This window comes from Globicephala melas, chromosome 19, assembly GCF_963455315.2.
Source record: "Globicephala melas chromosome 19, mGloMel1.2, whole genome shotgun sequence".
NCBI lineage: Eukaryota > Metazoa > Chordata > Mammalia > Artiodactyla > Delphinidae > Globicephala > Globicephala melas.
In genome coordinates, this window is record NC_083332.1 from 56,295,660 (window position 1) to 56,313,841 (window position 18,182).

The 18,182-nt window shown below is 45.4% G+C and overlaps 1 protein-coding gene across 5 annotated transcripts; it reads right to left on the bottom strand.

Annotated features, from left to right (window-relative positions):
* Positions 1 to 3,931: 3,931 nt before the first annotated feature.
* On the bottom strand, positions 3,932 to 14,596 carry SDR42E1 (short chain dehydrogenase/reductase family 42E, member 1). Of its 5 annotated transcripts, XM_060289552.1 has the most exons (4): positions 14,477 to 14,596; positions 10,541 to 10,692; positions 6,269 to 6,361; positions 3,932 to 5,706 (listed from the first exon to the last, which is right to left on the bottom strand). In XM_060289552.1, exons 3-4 carry the CDS (start codon positions 6,334 to 6,336, stop codon positions 4,593 to 4,595), a joined length of 1,182 nt encoding a protein of 393 aa, XP_060145535.1. In that variant the 5' UTR covers positions 6,337 to 6,361; positions 10,541 to 10,692; positions 14,477 to 14,596; the 3' UTR covers positions 3,932 to 4,592. The 5 variants fall into 5 exon arrangements, with proteins under 5 accessions (XP_060145535.1, XP_030719099.1, XP_060145536.1 ...); XM_030863239.2 differs by lacking the exon at positions 10,541 to 10,692 and having other exon boundaries at positions 14,477 to 14,572; XM_060289553.1 differs by lacking the exons at positions 10,541 to 10,692; positions 14,477 to 14,596 and adding an exon at positions 14,318 to 14,458.
* Between the last annotated feature and the right edge of the window lie 3,586 nt (positions 14,597 to 18,182).

The window sequence follows — 18,182 nt, forward strand, 5'->3', positions numbered from 1 at the left end:
TTAGGATCATAGAATGCCTCTGGAAGAAAATTAAGCTGAGATATGAAATAAACATTATAAGGTCAATAAGTGGGGCAGGAGGTGTGAGAAGCTTGGAACTTAGGAACCTGCAAGACGCCAGTGTAGCTGGGCAGAGAAGGCAGCATAGTGTGAGATGAGCAGGGAGCAGTAGGTGGGGCTCAGATCAGGCAGAGTTTCGGGTTACAGTGAGGATTCTCAACCTAAACCTACAGAGAGTTTCGAGCAGGGAAGTGACGTAGATTTACATCTTTATAGGACCACTCTGCTCGGTATGTGGAGAATGGATCCAGGCATGGAGGGATGCAGAAGTGGATGCACATGGAAGAGAAAAGAGGCTATTGTTGGAGCCTAAGGGGAGAGAAGTAACACCTGTACACTGGGCGTGAGCAGAAGGTAAGATCAAGGGCTAAAGGTGGATTAGGTGTGTCAAGTTAACGGGAGGCAGGGGTCAAAGATTATCCCAGATTTCTGGCATGAGAAATTCAACCCTGGTGACATCTGTTAAGGAAAGGAACCCTGTAAGAATTTGGAGGGATTGTGAATTCCATCTTGGATACGTTGACTGAAAGGTGCTTGTGAAATATCCAGGCGGAGATGCAGAGGTGGCTGGCTGGCTGGGTCTGGAGCTGAGAAGAATGGTCTGGGCCGGAACTATAAACGTAGTAGTACGTATTCAGAATAGAGATGGAAATTAACACCAGGGGCTTGAACTAGATCACTTAGGGAGAAACTTTGGTGTTAGCAGAGGGCCTAGCACTGAGCACTGAAGAAATCTACCATGTAAAACTGGTGTGGAGGAGATGGGAAAACTGGTGAGATGCAGAAATGTGGTAGCAGTCTCCCACATGGCCTCCAACAATCCCCACCTCCCAGTATTCATGTCCTTGAGTCTCCTCCCATGTGGAGTAACCTGTGTAGCCCATATATTATGGAAATGACAGTGCACGACCAAGGTTGTAGCTAAAATCTTTTAAGGCCCAGGAGAGACCTAAGGGGGTGCCTCAGAGGGCTGTTCAAACAGCAAGGCTTCTAGGAAGCTTACGGGCACTTGTCCCTCAGCAGTCTGAGCAGAAACCCCAAGTAGAGAAGAATGTATCTCAAAGAAATTTGTGGGTGTGGCTTTTGCCTAATGGAGTGAACTGCAGTGAAGACTCAGAGGAGACACACAGTGTTCAGATTAGGACTGACAGGGATACGGTACAAAAGGCAAAGAGGCTTTGGACACCCCAAATTCTACTGGGTGGAAGCAGGCTGAGAAAACTGTGTAGCTGTATATGAGCTACCTTTCCTGGAAAAGAAAGGATGAGTCAGAGGGTGCAGGCCAGCCTCCAAGATGGCCCCCAACACTCCCCTTCCTTCTGGTACTCATACCCTTGGGTAGCTCCCTCCCACACTGAAGAGGATTGACCTGTGGGAACTGTGTATATTGTGGAGTGCAGTATGTGACTTCTGAGGGTAAGTCATGAAAGACACTGCAGCTTCCACCTTGCATTCTTGAATCACCTGCTCTGGGGGAAGACAGCTGCTGTGTCATGAGGACATTCAAGCAGGCCAACAGAGATGCTCACGTGGTGAGGAACTGAGGTGTCCTGCCCACAGTCACGGGGATGATCCTGGAAGTGGATCCTCTAGCTTCAGTCAAGCTTTCTGATGACTGTGGCACCAGCTGACATCATGAGATGACCCTCATGAGACCATAAGCAAAAGCTTACCCAGGTAGGCCACACGCAAATACCTGACCCACAGAAACTACAAGGTAATGTTTGTTATTTTAAGATATGTCTTGAGGTGACTTGTTATGGAGCAATAAATAATTAACACAAGGAGAAAGGCCAAAAGAGTTCAAGTGCATGAAAAGTAAAGGAACTGTGTTTCAAGGAGAGGGTGGACAACTGTGTCAAATGTTGCAGAAAGGCCAAATGTCTCATACCTGGATAACAATAAAGCCCACTTATCAATCCTGAATTTCATTTAGACACCTTGATTGTGTAAAACAAGAACAAAACAAGAAACACACCCCCCTCCCCGTGCTCAGTATACCTAGTTTAAGAAAACTGAGAAATGTCTATCATTCTTTTGAAGGACTTCATTAAAAACATGTTTTGAAAGTCTGTGAGACCTCTCAGTAACAACGGATCAATGTTTTCCTGTACTTACCTGGTTTCTCAGTCACCTTTGCGTATGGACACACCATGCCATTACTGGACTGTAAGTCTGTAAAGGGCAGAGAAACCTGCCCTTTAGCACCCGGAGTGTTACATATGCTGTAGGTACTCAGACAACTTCGCTTCAGACTAAAAAGCAAAAGCATCTCATGATATAAAAGACTCTACAGTTACTTTACGAAAAACAATCACTACCACCACCTCATGTTCACATTGCAATTTATATATTAGAAGTACTTTCGCTGCGTCTTATTTTACGCACACAACCAACCCTGTGTAGAAAGGGCAAATACAGTCATTCCTATTTCCCAAAGGAGGCAAATGAGGCCCTACAGAGGCTTCAGCTACTTGGTTAGGGCCACACAAGATATTCATGGTTACAGGTCTTCTGGTATCAAGATGAGCGCTTTTCCCAAAACAGCCAGGTGGCAGGTGCCAGGGCCTATTTCTCCAGCATCCTCCTCCTACAAATACTCTCAGGACAACTCTAACATGACTTTCCACAGCCATCTGTCCTTCTTAAGATGTGTGAATACTGTCCTTTCTATAGCTGGAAACATGGATTGGGTAAAGACTCTGGGTCTTCTTTCCACTTTCGTTCCCACGCAACAGTGCAACCTGAACGTGTGCCACAGCAGTCACCGGGGTGGCCAGACGATGCTGCCATCGTTCAGAACATTCCTCACTGGAAGTGGCCTTCAGAGAACCGAAATTCTTCCCAGTAAGAAAACCAGTCTATCGCTTGAGAGTTATGCTTTATTTTTTAATTGCAAATGGCATCATTAGCTTGAACATCCTCATGAATCATCAGCTTTTTAGCTGTTTCCTAGACTTCGATCTCTCCTCAGAGACCACAACTTTACAAACACTGAATATATTTAAACACGCTCGTTACAGACTCTGAGGACACACCACAAAGGCATTCCAGAAAGGTCAGTCACATCAGCACCCTCTAAACAGAATACCCTGAGGAAGAAAACCCTCATAAGGAATGCATAATAACAATATTGATAAAAATAATGGCTTAGGGCTTCCCTGGTGGTGCAGTGGTTGAGCGCCCTCCTGCCGATGCGGGGGACGCGGGTTCGTGCCCCGGTCCGGGAGGATCCCACATGCCGCAGAGTGGCTGGGCCCGTGAGCCGTGGCCGCTGAGCCTGCGCGTCCGGAGCCTGTGCTCCGCAACGGGAGAGGCCACGGCAGTGAGAGGCCCGTGTACACCAAAAAACAAAAAAAATGGCTTAAGCGTGTTGAGTGGCACTTTATATGCCTTGTCTAATTTAACCCTCAAAAGAATCCTGCGAGGCAAGAGAAAGGTCTATTTGTGATTTGTGTCAACATCAACATTACCATGTGGTCACACAGGCATAACACCCTTATATCACAAAGGGCAAAAGCTAATTCCCAAAACGCACGCCGTGAACAGCAAATACCTCCTCTGTGACGGCCACCATCTCCTCAGAGGCTTGGGCTGTAGCCCAGTTGGTGTTTTTCACACATTTTCAAGCCTGTTAGCATCCTGCCGTTCCCGTATCAGTGTGTGTTTTAGCCCGCGTGAAGCAGATACCGAGTGTACGGAATGGAAGTAAGTACATTTTTGGCTTCTGAGAAATTCAAGCAAGACATTTCCCATCTAAGCAAGTTTAGCTCTATGGCTCCAGAGTGACTTGTACTGTACTGATCGAAAGAAGGACCCAAGGAACCAAATCTCAAACTTATCTTTTTTTTTTAAACATCTTTATTGGAGTATAATTGCTTTACAATGGTGTGTTAGTTTCTGCTTTATAACAAAGTGAATCAGTTATACATATACATATATCCCCATATCTCTTCCCTCTTTCCCTTCTATTTCTCCCTTCATGATTTGTGCAAGGAGGTAGGAAATAAAGACTTAATCCAAGAATCTATTCTTAAGCAGCGATTTGGAGATCCAAAATCTGACACCAGGTCTATCTGTCTGTCTATCTGTCTGTCTATTTTTCAAACCTGTGTGGGGTTTTTTTCCTATAAATTTATTTATTTATTTTTGCTGCGTTGGGTCTTCGTTGCTGTGCACAGGCTTTCTCTAGTTGCGGCGAGCGGGGGCTGCTCTTTGTTGCAGTGTGTGGGCTTCTCACTGTGGTGGCTTCTCTTGATGCGGAGCATGGGCTCTAGGCGCACGGGCTTCAGTAGTTGTGGCATGCGGGCTCAGCAGTTGTGGCTCGAGGGCTCTAGAGCGAAGGCTCAGTAGTTGTGGCGCACGGGCTTAGTTGCTCCGCGGCACGTGGGATATTCCTGGACCAGGGCTTGAACCCATGTCCCCTGCATTGGAAGGCGGATTCTTTACCACTGTGCCACCAAGTCCAAAACCTGTGTTTCTTGAAAACCATCTCAGCAAGTGTGATCAGCTCCTTATTTCTAGCTCCTCCTTCACACTGACAGAATCACAGAAGGCGGCAGCCATGCGAGAACCGCTATAACCAAGAGTACGACCAACAGCCCATCCCAAACAAGACACTCAGAGTCACGACTTCCAGGACTTCTGCCATGACCATGGGCTTTAAACCATTCTACTACTTCCTGGAGGTCAAATGGCTGAGCCTCATAACCTAGCTCCTCCTTGGCTTTCTCTAGGCTAAAGTAATGTGTGACGCCGGTTTTGTAAACTTCAGTGCGGGTGAGGAAGGGCTGGAAGTTGTACAGTCGACCCAGAATGAAGTGGGCCGTCTCGGTTAGGAAAGCAAAGTAGTAGATGAGAGTCAAGGGCAGGCGGATGGATGGGAACTTGTAGCCCAGGCCCTCAACCAAAGGCCGGAAGAACTCAAAGTTGTTCACAGGTCTGCCATCTGAGATGAAGTAGGGCTGCCCAGAGGCAATGTGGCCCTTGTCAGCTTTCAGGGCCACTGAAGCCAGAATGTGAGCCTGCACCAAGTTATCCACATGGACAAATTCAACCAGACTCTTGGGGTCTCCGTACACAAACTTGAACAGGCCCTTCTCAATGTAGCTTACTATCCTGGGGAGGTGCCTCTGTTCTCCAGGCCCATAGATGCCAGCCGGCCTCAGAGCACAGGTTCTCAAGACCCCATCACTCCTTTCCAGGGCTGTACCATTGGCCTCCAGCACCTTCTTCTCTGCAACAGATTTGGTCCGAGAGTAGTGATCAGGATGGAGGTGAAGAGGTAGGTAAGGCAGAGATTCATCTCCATTTCTGATAACTTGACCTCCGAAGATGACATTGAAGGTGCTCGTATAAACTAACCTTGGCACCCCTCGCCTCCTGCAAGCCTGGAGGATGTTGTCTGTGCCCCCCACGTTCACTTCTTCAATCAGGTTTCGATTCAGTTGCTCGCGCCCTGACATACCGTAAGAGGCAATATGGAACACACAAGCGACATCCACATCCTGGAAGGCTTTCTCTATGTCAGAGAGGTGGCGGATGTCTCCATGGATAAACTTGATTCCTTCTGGAATGGTTTGAGCAGGGCTGCTGATGTCAAACAGAATCACACGGACTCCCTTCTGGTTCAGAGCACAGCCTAGGCTGAAACAAGCAAGAGTAAAAGTCAGATCAAATCACTTCTAAGCTGTGCCTAGGAGAAGTGTGTAAAATAATTTTCCCAGTCTTCTTGGCTTATCCTGAGCTCCTCACTTTACATGTTCACTGGTACAAGTCTTACTTATGCAAATATTCAAAAATGAGAATCTTCACATTCACTTAAATTAAAATGAGAGAGGCTTTATCTTCAAAGACGGTGATGTCTACATGTTACATTCCCCCACCCCCCATTCACCATCTATTCTTCAGAATATTTATGAATGATAAGGTAATTGTGAAAAAACAGCGATTATGTTAAATTGTTTTCGGTGGTGTGCATATCTCCCCTCCCGCATTCAATGGCTTTATAAAGAATTTTTCTTAAAGCAGCATGTACCTGTAGTTCTCCATTTCAGTATCTGAGCCGTGGGCAACACGGTTCATTCCTGGTTTAACACTATATAAACAAGTAAAAGTCTGCACTGCATTAGTGTGAGCTGAAAGCTATACTTTTCCCAGCAACTACCAATAAAATAATTCCATGGACATATTTTGCAGATGCACTGACCGGAAGCCAAAATAGCCACCTCCTCCTGTAACGAGGACTGTTTCCTTCAGAGAGTTTTGGGAATCCATATATGGCAGTCAAGGATAACTGGACCTATAAGAAAGTAGTACGCATCACTGTTACTGATCCAGACGCAAATGTGATTGTCCCTCATTTGGAGTTAACAAAAACAAAAAGGCAATACGCTCGAGTAGAAAGAAAAGCTAAGACCTGGGTTCCCGTCATGGCTTTGTGACATTAACCAACTCTTCCCCACACCCCTCCTTTCTCTTCTTGGGCTTCACATTTCTACCTATGAATCATGGGAACAGTAATATCTGCCCTGACTGCCTGGCAAGGTCAATGTGAAGGTTAAATAAGATAATGTACATGGGAGTGCTTTGAAAACCACAAAGCACTCTCCAAATGTAAGGCATTTATTCTGAATCCTCAGAAAATTAGAGCCTTTTGGAAAAGAAGTCGTTCACATTTGGTAGAGAGAGGCATCTTCCCCACACACCAGAAGAAACTCCAGGACAGAACTTTAAAGCAATTTCCAACATCTTTGTTTTTAAACAGCACACTACAGCACAGTTTAATACTGGTGTTTTGGGACTTCCCTTGTGGTGCCATGGTTAAGAATCCTCCTGCCAATGCAGGGGACACGGGTTCAAGCCCTGGCCCGGGAAGATTGCACATGCCACGGAGCAACTAAGCCCGTGCGCCACAACTACTGAGCCCGTGTGCCACAACAACTGAGCCCATGAGCCACAACTACTGAGCCTGCGAGCCGCAACTACTGAAGCCCGTGCGCCTAGAGCCCGTGCTCTGCAACAAGAGAAGCCACCGCAATGAGAAGCCCGCGCACCGCAAGAGTAGCCCCCGCTTGCCGCAACTAGAGAAAGCCTGCGTGCAGCAACGAAGACCCAATGCAGCCAAAAATAAATAAATAAATTTATTTATTTATTTATTTTTTAAAAATACTGGTGTTTTATTAACCCTATATGTAAAAAAAAAAAAAAAGGTGGGGGGGGACAAAAACATCCTTTGTGTAGCAAACCATGTTCCCCCACCCAGGAAATCTTCTAAGTACAGCATGTGCTCAATACCTATGGGGATCTTGCTTCTCCCTCCCTCCGCTTCTATGCTAAAATAATAATTATTTTTATATTTTTATTATTTTCTCAAGGCTCCAAGAGCCCTTTCTCTCAAAAACAAGACAGAACAAGCAAAAAGTGGGCCACTCAACTCTTTCCACTTAAGAAGAAATGGAACAGGAGGCATGCGGGTCCTCAAATGTGTTGGGAATACACACATACACACACACACACACACACTCACTCACTCAAGTCACTGGAGACACTCAGCGGTGCGGTTAGACAGGGAGACTGCAAGCAACCAAGAGCCCTATCACTTGGACAAGCTCGTCCCTCTGTGCCTGTTGCTGCATCTAAAAAGCGGAGCTAATGATAAGCTCACAGGCTTATGGAGACCGAATGGGACAGTGTATGAAAAATGCCTGACATAGTGCAGGTGCTCCACGGATGTCACTTCTTGAATTTCCTTTTCTTCAGGCTCTAGAGTCTGGGGATTTGATTTTTCTCTTACATTCCCACATACCATGATTAGGTCTCTCAAAAGCACAGGGTTACAAAAAGTTTGTTGGGTTCTTCTGGAAAACTCTACTAAGGAGATGTGAGTGCCAGGAAAGCCAATCAGATCATTCATGCAGAAAGCAGTTGGTGTGACAGCTGAAGACAAGATTCAGCAAGTGACTGTCTCAGTGGCTTGAGGGTATGCAGAAGACTGAGAAATATTAGGAAAACTGAGCAAAATGATGTGGAGGATGGCTGATGGAGTCCCAAGGTTTGACAAAGCAATTGCCGCTGCCACTGTGCTTACAAGAAAATCCGTAAAGAATGAACATCCCGGCATCCCTTTAATATACCCAACAGTGACCTTATGTTTCTATTATTTTCGGAGTGCAGAACACTCCCACTTGGATTTGGAGTAGGCATAAAACTTGCTGTAGTCAATTCTATCATTTAACGTAATCACGTGACTTTGTTAACAGATGCTGCTTCCAAACACAAAAGATGTCAGTCACTGACATTTCAACCCAGACTTCTTACTGTCACCATCACGACCTGGTGGCAACCTCCTTCTCTGACTTCAGCTCACTCTTCCACCACTGGTACTCTACCCTCCAGCCACCTGAACTTTTCCCCTTTTTTGAAGATGCCAAGCTCATCTGTGCCCTGAGGTCTACACACACTTCTTCTTCTTTTTTTTTTTTTTTTGTGGTGCGTGGGCCTCTCACTGCTGTGGCCTCTCCCGTTGTGGAGCACAGGCTCCGGACGCGCAGGCTCAGCAGCCATGGCTCACGGGCCCAGCTGCTCCGCGGCATGTGGGATCTTCCCGGACCGGGGCACGAACCCATGTCCCCTGCATCGGCAGGCGACTCTCAACCACTAAGCCACCAGGGAAGTCCCTACACACACTTCTTGCTTCACCTCTGGTGAACCACCTCTGCACCAGATCTTCGCCTGGCTGCATCCTTCTCAATATTTAGGTCTGCTCAAGGGCCACTTACTCAACGCAAAGAGGTGTTTCTGATCACCCCTTCTCGAAGAGCTCTCCCTTATCTAAACGCTGCTCTGTTTTCTCCATCGCACATTTCACTATCTAAATTTATGTTTCCTTTTTGACTCCCGATCTCCTTCCAACAGAACGTAGGTGCCATGAGAACCGAAACCTTCAGCCTTTCTCACCGGCGTGTTCCCACCAGAACCTCAGAGACAGTAGATACTCACAAGCATTTGTTGCTTACGGATGATTTTGAACACTGTGAAATAATACATGCAATTTAGTAAAATGATGATGGGCACAAATTATGCAGGGCACTGCAGTGTCTAAGAGTCGTTATTATGTATGCCAATCAATGTTGCCATTTTAATTTAACATCTCTTAAAAATAAAAGTTCTGGCGTGAAAATGACATAAAGCAAAATGAGACAGAATTCCTGCATTCTGGAGCTTATGCTGGAGGAGAGAAGCGTCTACAAATACCTAAAGTACATGGCAAAAAGGAGAAACCAAGATTACTGCAATGTTGGTATAAACCAGGTGCCGTGGGGGCACTGAGGTCGAAGGGAGATGGGATAAGTTGATTCTGAAGGGCAGGTCCGAGAAGACCTCACTGAAGAGTAAGCACTAGAGCAGACCGGGGACAACGGGAGGATGGAGGCAGGCTGAGGCTAGGCAGAGGGCTACTACAGGCTGAGGGGGCAAAACACATGAACAGAAGAGCAACAGGGTGGGCTTGTGTTGGGCAACCGATACGGGGCGTGCAAACTGAAGCCGAAGTGTGTGGCTGGTGATTTAGGGCGGACAGATGGCTGGAGTCGGCTTGGAGACAGCTTGGCATCCCCTTTGGGGGAGCCTGAACTCTATTCTATAGACTAGAGGTTCCCAACCCCTGGACTGCCGACCAGTACCGGTCCATGGCCTGTTAGGAACCGGGCCGCACTGCAGGAGGTGAGCGGCGGGTGGGAGGGCGAAGCTTCACCTGCAGTTCCCCGTCACTCGCGTTACTGCCTGAACCATCGCCCCTGCCCCCGGCCCCCAGTCCGTGGAAGAATGGTCTTCCACGAAACCGGTCCCTGGTGCCAAAAAGGTTGAGGACCGCTGCTCTAGACAACAGAGGGTCTTTGTACGTTTACGGAACATCGGGCTCACTTTGGTCCTTGTGAAAGATTAAGCTTTCCCTGGAGGAGGAAAGAGTCTAGGCAAGGGCCGATGAGGGTGAAATGCCAGGGTGCTCAACTGAAATTAGGATGAGGTGGCGGCAACAGGCGGGGCCCGGGTGAAGTGTGAGGAAGGTGATGTCGTTAACCGAAACAGCCCACACGGGTTTTAAAAGTGCTCTGTTTGGTTAACAGAGTTTTCATTAAGAGGATGCCAGATAAAAAAGGTTAACATATTCTTAGCATCTCCACAAGAATTCCTCTGTAAGGAAATCAGAAAATGGACAAGGCCTCAAAGGGTCCAGTTAAAAATTTTCCAACAGAAATTCTTCCTAATCTTTCATTGTCCTTTGTTTTTTAAAACTGCACATTCCAGTCCAGTCATAAGACCACAGGTCAGTCATGGCTCATGTGCACATTAATCACGCCAGGAATGTACAAGTTCAAATTATCAATGCTTCAGGGTACCTGTCAGGCCTATTCATGCTACTCCTCATTACCTTCCAACTCGTCCAGAATGATCTGGGGCAAGAACTCGTGTAACTGACCTGATCTGCAGGGTCAGACGCGTGGTGACGAGTAAGGAAAACGTAATCATTTCACAAGATAAACAGCAATGGAAGAAGCCTGCAACCTTCGCAGATGACCAGCCATTAACAAACGGTATCACCCAGAGGCCACCTCCTCCTTTCCTGGTTCCCTGCGTCAACGAGCACAGAAAAATCGCTGCAGACACATTTTGCAGGCAACCAAAAGAAATTCCCACGAACACTAAGCCAGCGGGGAGAAAGAGAGTGTACACAGTTTTCTCTCAATCAGCTGCCTGATTTTTCATATTTCATGGCTTCTGTTTTATTAGTTTCCACCTGATTCCTTCTAGGGCTGGGTACTCAGACCAGTGTTTATAATCTCAGTTTCTTTAAGGCTCTTCCAAAACGTGGCTTTGTTCAGTAGTTGCTTCCCTCTGGGTTGGGGGGAGGGTCACATGTGATCTGAGCCATCATTTTAGCAGATACAGGTTAAGGTTAAGTACACGATCCAAAAAAAGGAATCTTAATTACAAACAAGAAAAAATGAAATTTAAAATCTGCCTGACCCCTTGATAATACTAAGATAGAACGAGGGTAATAAAATTGACATCTCACAGGGAAATTATGAGAAGAAACTCATAAAAATGACTGGGAGTACTTTAGATTTACAAAGACCTAATTAACTGCAAAGGATCAGTAATAAGAACCTTAACTTATGCACACAGTTCCTTCATCTCCAGGGTTCAACAGGACGATGCCACTAACTCTCTGGTATTATAATGCAATATACAAACCTAGGTGCCACTAGAGTACGGAACAGAGAGCAGAATTGAAGATGGCTTTCATAAAAACAAAAATTTACCGTATTTACTTTAAGGGAGATAAAAATATCTCCAGGTAGTTTAACCCTTTGATGGTGTGTTTTAAATTACTGCCCAAGTACTGACCAGAGGCAAAAGGTAACTGTGTTCTTACTGTATTGAGACCAGGAAAGTATATTGAGACTAGAGGGCTTAGAAATGGTGCTGTTGAAATTCCATATGTGACCTGAAAGTTATTTGTGTTCAATACAAAGCAGTCAAGGCCATAAAGATGAAGAAGTTAGAAACAATAAGGAGAGTCACCCTGATACAGGTAAAAGGATGTGAGGTGCGAAACCTAAAAGGCCAAACGCATTTGGGAAGAAAACTAAGGGCACAGCATTAAGTGGAAAGTTGATATACTCATGACAAACAGTGGTATTTGCACACACAGTTTTGAATACAACTGACGGTGGGCAGGGAAGCTAATTCTCATCACCTTATCTTCTCATCCAGCTACCCACTCAAACTCCTTTTGCCTAGATATTTGTTGCACAAAATATCCTTGCAATTATTCATGATGCTTATGATAAAAGTAATTACATAATTTTATAATCGGTATTGCCCACCTGCTTCCCAAACTACCACATAAACTCCATACAGGCCTAGGCCACTTCCCCAGGAATGTCTGCAGGAACGAGGAGTATTTGGTGGATCACACACCCGGTAAATCCAAATGCAGGGAATGCTCTGCAAACTTTTCAAATGCCCTTTTCTGCTGTACCTGCAAGTACTACACTTGTGCTTCCTCCCCTCTAGGTCAGCATGCCTGCCACTTCAACATATCAAAGTATTGTCATCTGGCATTTATTAAGCACTGACTGTGTGCCAGGCATCATGCTAGGCCTTCTCCACAAATCATTTCCCTTGACGCTCCTAACAACCCTCTGAGGCGAGTACTAATTGCTTAATCCCATTTACTGCAGCTAGTAGATGGGGGAGCAGGGAGCAGTACCTACTGGAACCCAGGTGCGTCTGACTCCACAGCTTACGCCTCAACCACAACAAGCACTCGGGGCTGTGCAGAGTCCCTGACCTGAAGCAGCCAAGTCAGTGCTGACCAGAGTCCTGTGGGGGCTTTAACAGCTAACATATTCTGCAACCTGAAAGGAGTCCTTCCAATTTCCAGCGGGGAGGCAGGAGGCGCCCCATTCCCTCCCATGAGGTAGAGTTTGGAGGCAGGGTTAAGCTTCCGAGGTTAGATATCAGAAAATCTGGGTCCTAGACTTGGTTCTCCCACCAATTCCCTGTGTGACCCTGGCAAAGTCACTGAACCTCTCTGATCCTGTTTCCTCCTTGCTAAAATGAAAATAACAACTATGGCTATATTTATTAGTTATTATGGGCTAGGTGCTTTAAGGTTTACCACTGAAGCCTCAGGACAATCTTCTGAGGTAGTTATTATCCTCAGCTTTTCAGATATGAGGAAAAGGCTTAGAGGTTAAGAACCTTGCCTACGCATAAATATATCCAAAGTAAATGAAATCACTATCTGGAAAAGGTACCTGCACCCCCATATTCATTGCAGCATTATTCACAATTGCTAAGTCACAGAAACAACCTAAGTGCCCATTAATGGATGAATGGATAAAGGAAATGTGTGTGTGTGTGTGTGTGTGTGTGTGTATATATATATATACACACACACACACACACACACGCACAATGAAATATTATTCAGCCACTGAAAAGGGAAGGAAATCCTACCATTAGTGACAACACAAATGGACCTTGAGGGCACTGTGCTAAGTGAAATAAGTCAAAGACAAACACTGCATGATATCATTTACACAAAGAACCTTAAAAAAGCTGAACTCTAGAAACAGAGAGCAGCCAGGGGCTTCGGGATGGGGGAAATGAGGAAATGTTGGTCAAAGGGTCTAAGAATTAAATTCTGGGGATCTAACATACAGCATGGGGACCATATTTAATGATACTGTATTACATGCTTGAAAGTTGCTAAAGGAGTCCATCTTTAAAGTTTTCACCATACACACAAAAAAACTGTAATTCTGTGAGGTGATGGAGATGTTAACTAACCTTATTGTGGTTATTATTTCACGATATATAGGCGTAACAAGTCATCACACTGTACACCTTAAAATTACACAATGTTATACGTCAATTATATCCTAGTAAAGTTGGAAAAAAATCTTTCAAAAACAAACAAACAAACAAACTGGTCCACAAATTATGCAGGTGTCAGTGGCTGAGCTGGACCTAGGACTTGAAGCCAGGTCTGTAGGAGTCCCCAGCTGGCTTGGGACAATGCAGTGCTGTGCACTTCCCACGTTCATAATTTCTGTCACACCTGGTATCTCTGGTACTGTCTTCCCTATTGTGTTTCATTTAAAACTACTTATCTTTTAACAATAAATACGTTCATTTTAAATGGTAACCTTACATGGCCACTTAAATGGAAAACCAGAATCATTTGTCATCAAGAGAAGGTAATCTTTACCCCCAAAGTGCGATGAAAATTAAAAATGTGAATCAAGTCTAGCTCGATACAGATGCTTGTTGAAAGCTCTGAGCTTGGGGCCCAAATATCTTTAAAAAAAAAAGAAAACAAGGGCTTCCTTGGTGGCGCAGTGGTTGAGAGTCCGCCTGCCGATGCAGAGGACACGGGTTCGTGCCCCGGTCCGGGAAGATCCCACATGCCGCGGAGCGGCTGGGCCCGTGAGCCATGGCCGCTGAGCCTGCGCGTCCGGAGCCTGTGCTCCGCAACAGCAGGGGCCAAAACAGTGAGAGGCCCGCGTACCGCACAAAGAAAAAAAAAAAAAAAAAGAAAGAAGAAAACGAGAAAAAGAAGCTAGCCTGTGCTTGAGACCTTCGCGACATTCTAGAAAGCCACGCTGAGCCCCACTCCTTGGAATCCGAGAGAAGTAAAAAGGGGAGGACTTCGGTCATCATCACTCACGACCGCGCCCCGTACCAGAAGCCAGTGGGCTCGTCCCACCTGGGCTGCCACCCGGCGCAGGTACGGGCTGGGTCGCCCTCCGCGGGTCCCGAAGCACGTGCGAGCCTGAGAGCCCCCGTCAGCCGAGCCCAGGTCCCCGCGGAGGAGCGGCCCCCCCTCCCCAGGCCCACTCACAGTAGCAGAAAACGACAGCGACGCCGGGTCTGCTCGAGAACTTGCAAGCCAGGCCTATCACGATCGCTACCGCCCGCGCTCGGCGCCGGAGCCGTCAGACCGGCCACCTGGCTCCACTTCCGGGCCTCTCTAGGAAGCGCGGAGGTCTTCGCATCTCTATGATGTGCAGGTTGCTCGTCCACCGTCACCTATGCATCATGCTCACTACATGAGTCTCCCGACGTGTCCAACCCATGTGTTCCAGCTTCGCGGGAGCCCTTTCAGGGCACATCTACTGCTGTAACTACCTCCAATTTCTGCCTTTAGACCTGCACCTCCGTCTTTGTGCACCCCCAACGCTGAGCACAGGCAGTGCCTGATAAATAGGAGGGGCTCAGCTCAATCAGTTATTGCTTGTATGGATGAATGGATGGGTGGATGGATGAGGCTCTCCAGACTCCTGAATATTCACTCTGCATGTATCTTTTAAAATCTCTATCTCTGAGTTTCCATGTTTTCCCTATTTTTACAGTTCCATTTCTGATCACTGAGCAGGCAATGATGCTAAGACTAACCTTTGCTGCTGAAGGAACCAAAGACTTAAAAACCATGTAGAAAGGAACGTTGGCATCCACCTTCAGAGGTCTCCCAGAGAGGCCAATATTTTGTCTCCTTGTCAGGAGTCTGGTTCTATGGAAAGTTGCAGGCGCTGTGTACACACACACACACACACACACACACACGAATTGACCCCTGGCTGGGAAGGATTTCATTTTGGTGGCTCAAAGGATGAGAGTTTGACTTCATACGCTTCTCTTGCCACATGCAGACTCAAAGAAGCTCATATGAAGTAAGTCATTTACTGCTAAATATTCACTGGGACCACAAAGTCACAAGGAAAACCTCAAGCCCTGGAATGTAAAAACTGATGAAGGCCATGTGAAGAAAGCTAAGTCCCCAGCATCGGCGTCTCTAATCTTTCCTCTCTGATCTTGTCTGTCTGTCTTGTCCTCAACTGGGGTTCAGCCATAAGTCTTAGGAGACTGAGATATGGTTGTACCAAGTAGCCCTAAGGAACAGCTTTTCTCTGGCTGCCCTGGATGTACAAAGATTAGAAGAGGAGAAGAGGAAGGCTAGTGAGGGGGCTAGGTGACCAGCAACATGCTCTTCAGACCAGTAGCCAAGGAAGAAAAGATTCCTCCAAGGATCCAGTATGTAAGACAGATTTCCTTTGGGGAATTTCAGGGTCCTCTAAGGGTTGCCCAGATTTACTGCATGTTGATGGCCCATAAGAAAAACTGTGGCAAATTTAAATGTTAATATTATTATGCCACCAAGGACTCTTTTAAAATCTAAGCACTTATGTTTTAAGGGAAAATTATAAACTTTATAATTACTTCCTTAGTTTCCACTGCAATTTAGTGAGCTGATTTTGTAAAGGTCTGAATAAGAACTCTAAGACAGAAATGACCAGAGAAAGAAACTGACCTCAGTATGAGTTTATATGTCAATGCTTTTTTAGTTTTTTTCCCTAATAATATATCCAGAAAGTGGATACATTTCAGAAACATCAGTTTACTGTTATAATTCCTCACAGATGGCCAACACTTTATACTTTACTATACCTATTAGCTCATCAGGTTCTCGCAGAAAGTGGATCCATTAAGGTTCTTTGGGTTTCAAGTAGTAGAGAATAGCTCTAGCTAATTTAAGTGAAAAAGGGCAACTTTTAGAATCTCAGAAAGAGTTTAACAATTTGTGTATTCATGGTAAACAGTTCTAGTTTTTGTAATAAACCCTGAAATCTCAGTGGTTTAATGAAAAAATGTTTATTTCTCACTCTCATCACAGTCCAATTAGCCTTCAGAGAAGGGGTGAGTGGCTCCCCTGCACACAATCACAAGGGACACAGCCTTCTTTCATTTGTTACACCATTGTATTCAACATGTGGTCTCCAGGGTCACTGTAGAAAGGGAAGGCAGAGCTTGGCTTTCCCCAACACACCTGTTTAAAGTAGGTCTCCTGCAGCCCTTGAAATTCGCCAATCACTTCAAAGCACTTAGCTTACCTGAAATTATCTGGTATGTTACTAGAGTGAATGCTCTATGAGGACAGAGACCCACTTGATTGACTGGTATATCCCCACTGCTCATTATAGTATCTGGAACAGAGAGAATTTGAAAAGAACTGCCGAATGAACGAGCAAGTGAATGAATGTCCCAGCTCTGGTTGTCTCTGTTCAAAACCGGATTTGCAGGTGAGAACTTCTTTTGGCCGAGGTTGGGTCAGAAATCACCTCTACTGTAGTCAGCTTTGGCAAGGGGGTACAAGAACAACTATTAATAGCCCACCACTAAAAGCTGAGGCAGTTTCTAGAGAAGGAAAATCATTGTGAGGCTGGAAGTCACCCTAAACCTTGTTACCCCAAAGTGTGAAGCAGCAACATCAACATCACCTGGGAGCTTATTCAAAATGCAGATCTTGGGTCCCACTCCAAATGTAACAAGAATCCACAAAAGTCTTTCAAAATTTGGAAGTCCCCAGGGAATTCCTATGCACAGTAAAGACTGAGAGATACTGCTCTAAAAGGTGTTTATCACTACAACTCTCAGATATGCGTAAGAGATTCCTGACAGTAGTCTCATGCTACACCTGGAACCCAAGTGAGATTCAGCAACTTACCCAAGGTCAGAGATCTGGTAATTGGCAAAGCTGGGGTTAAAAGCCAAGGCTTCGGACTACAAATCCCTCTCCACTCCATGCTCATGCTGCTCTATCTCCTGGATAAACCTATTTTCTTCCACTAATGAAAAAGATTCAAAAGGGAGAAATAAATAGGAAAAAAAAGAGTTACATTTAAATGGTGGTTAATGGTTTCAAGAATTGATGAAAAGGAAACAAGCATTTATCACTTGCAGGGCATTTCATACACTGTTTTTCCCCATTACATATTAAAGAACTCTCCAAGTAACAAAATGAATGTTTATATTTCATTTATTCAGCAATTAGGCATCTTAACCTTCTCTTATAAGCATTTACAGCACTTATTCAGAATTATCAAGCATCCTATTTGGGTCAATGGTTTTTCTTTCTCCTTCTCTGATTAAACTAAGAGTTTAAATAGTGCTAATTAAAACTACATGTTATTTTGAGCATCTTGGCCAAGGGTTGTCTGCTCAGGGCTCAGGTATTTGGAGCTTTCTTAGTAGGTCACAAAAGACCCCCGGAGATAGCAAAGCTTACCTCTGCCACTTTTGTTCTTTACTGTTTTCAGAGATTGAAGAATGTAGATACAAACCATGTTAATCAGGTCTATTTGGGTTGCAAATCACAGAAATCCATCCCAGTATAGGTAAATCAAAGGCAGAAATGATTGGCTCCTATGACTGGAAGCTCAAAAGTTGGATCTAGCTTCAGGGCCTCAAACGTCATCAGAGTTCTATCTCCCCATCTCTCAGCTCCCCTTGTTACTGTTTGAGTGGTTCTCTTCCTAGGGCAACAAGATGGGATTTATTGGCAACCAAAGCCAACAACTTCCTTATCCTTGGATCCTTGAGAAAGATGATTTCTTCTGTTACATTTAGCAAAAGTCCCAGGGAAGACTGTGATTGGACAGTCATGGGTCATGTGATTATCTCTTAACCAAACACTGGAGATAATATATTCTGATTGACTGAAACTGGATTATCATCTGCCTTGAGATAGTATATTTGTTTCCTATGGCTAC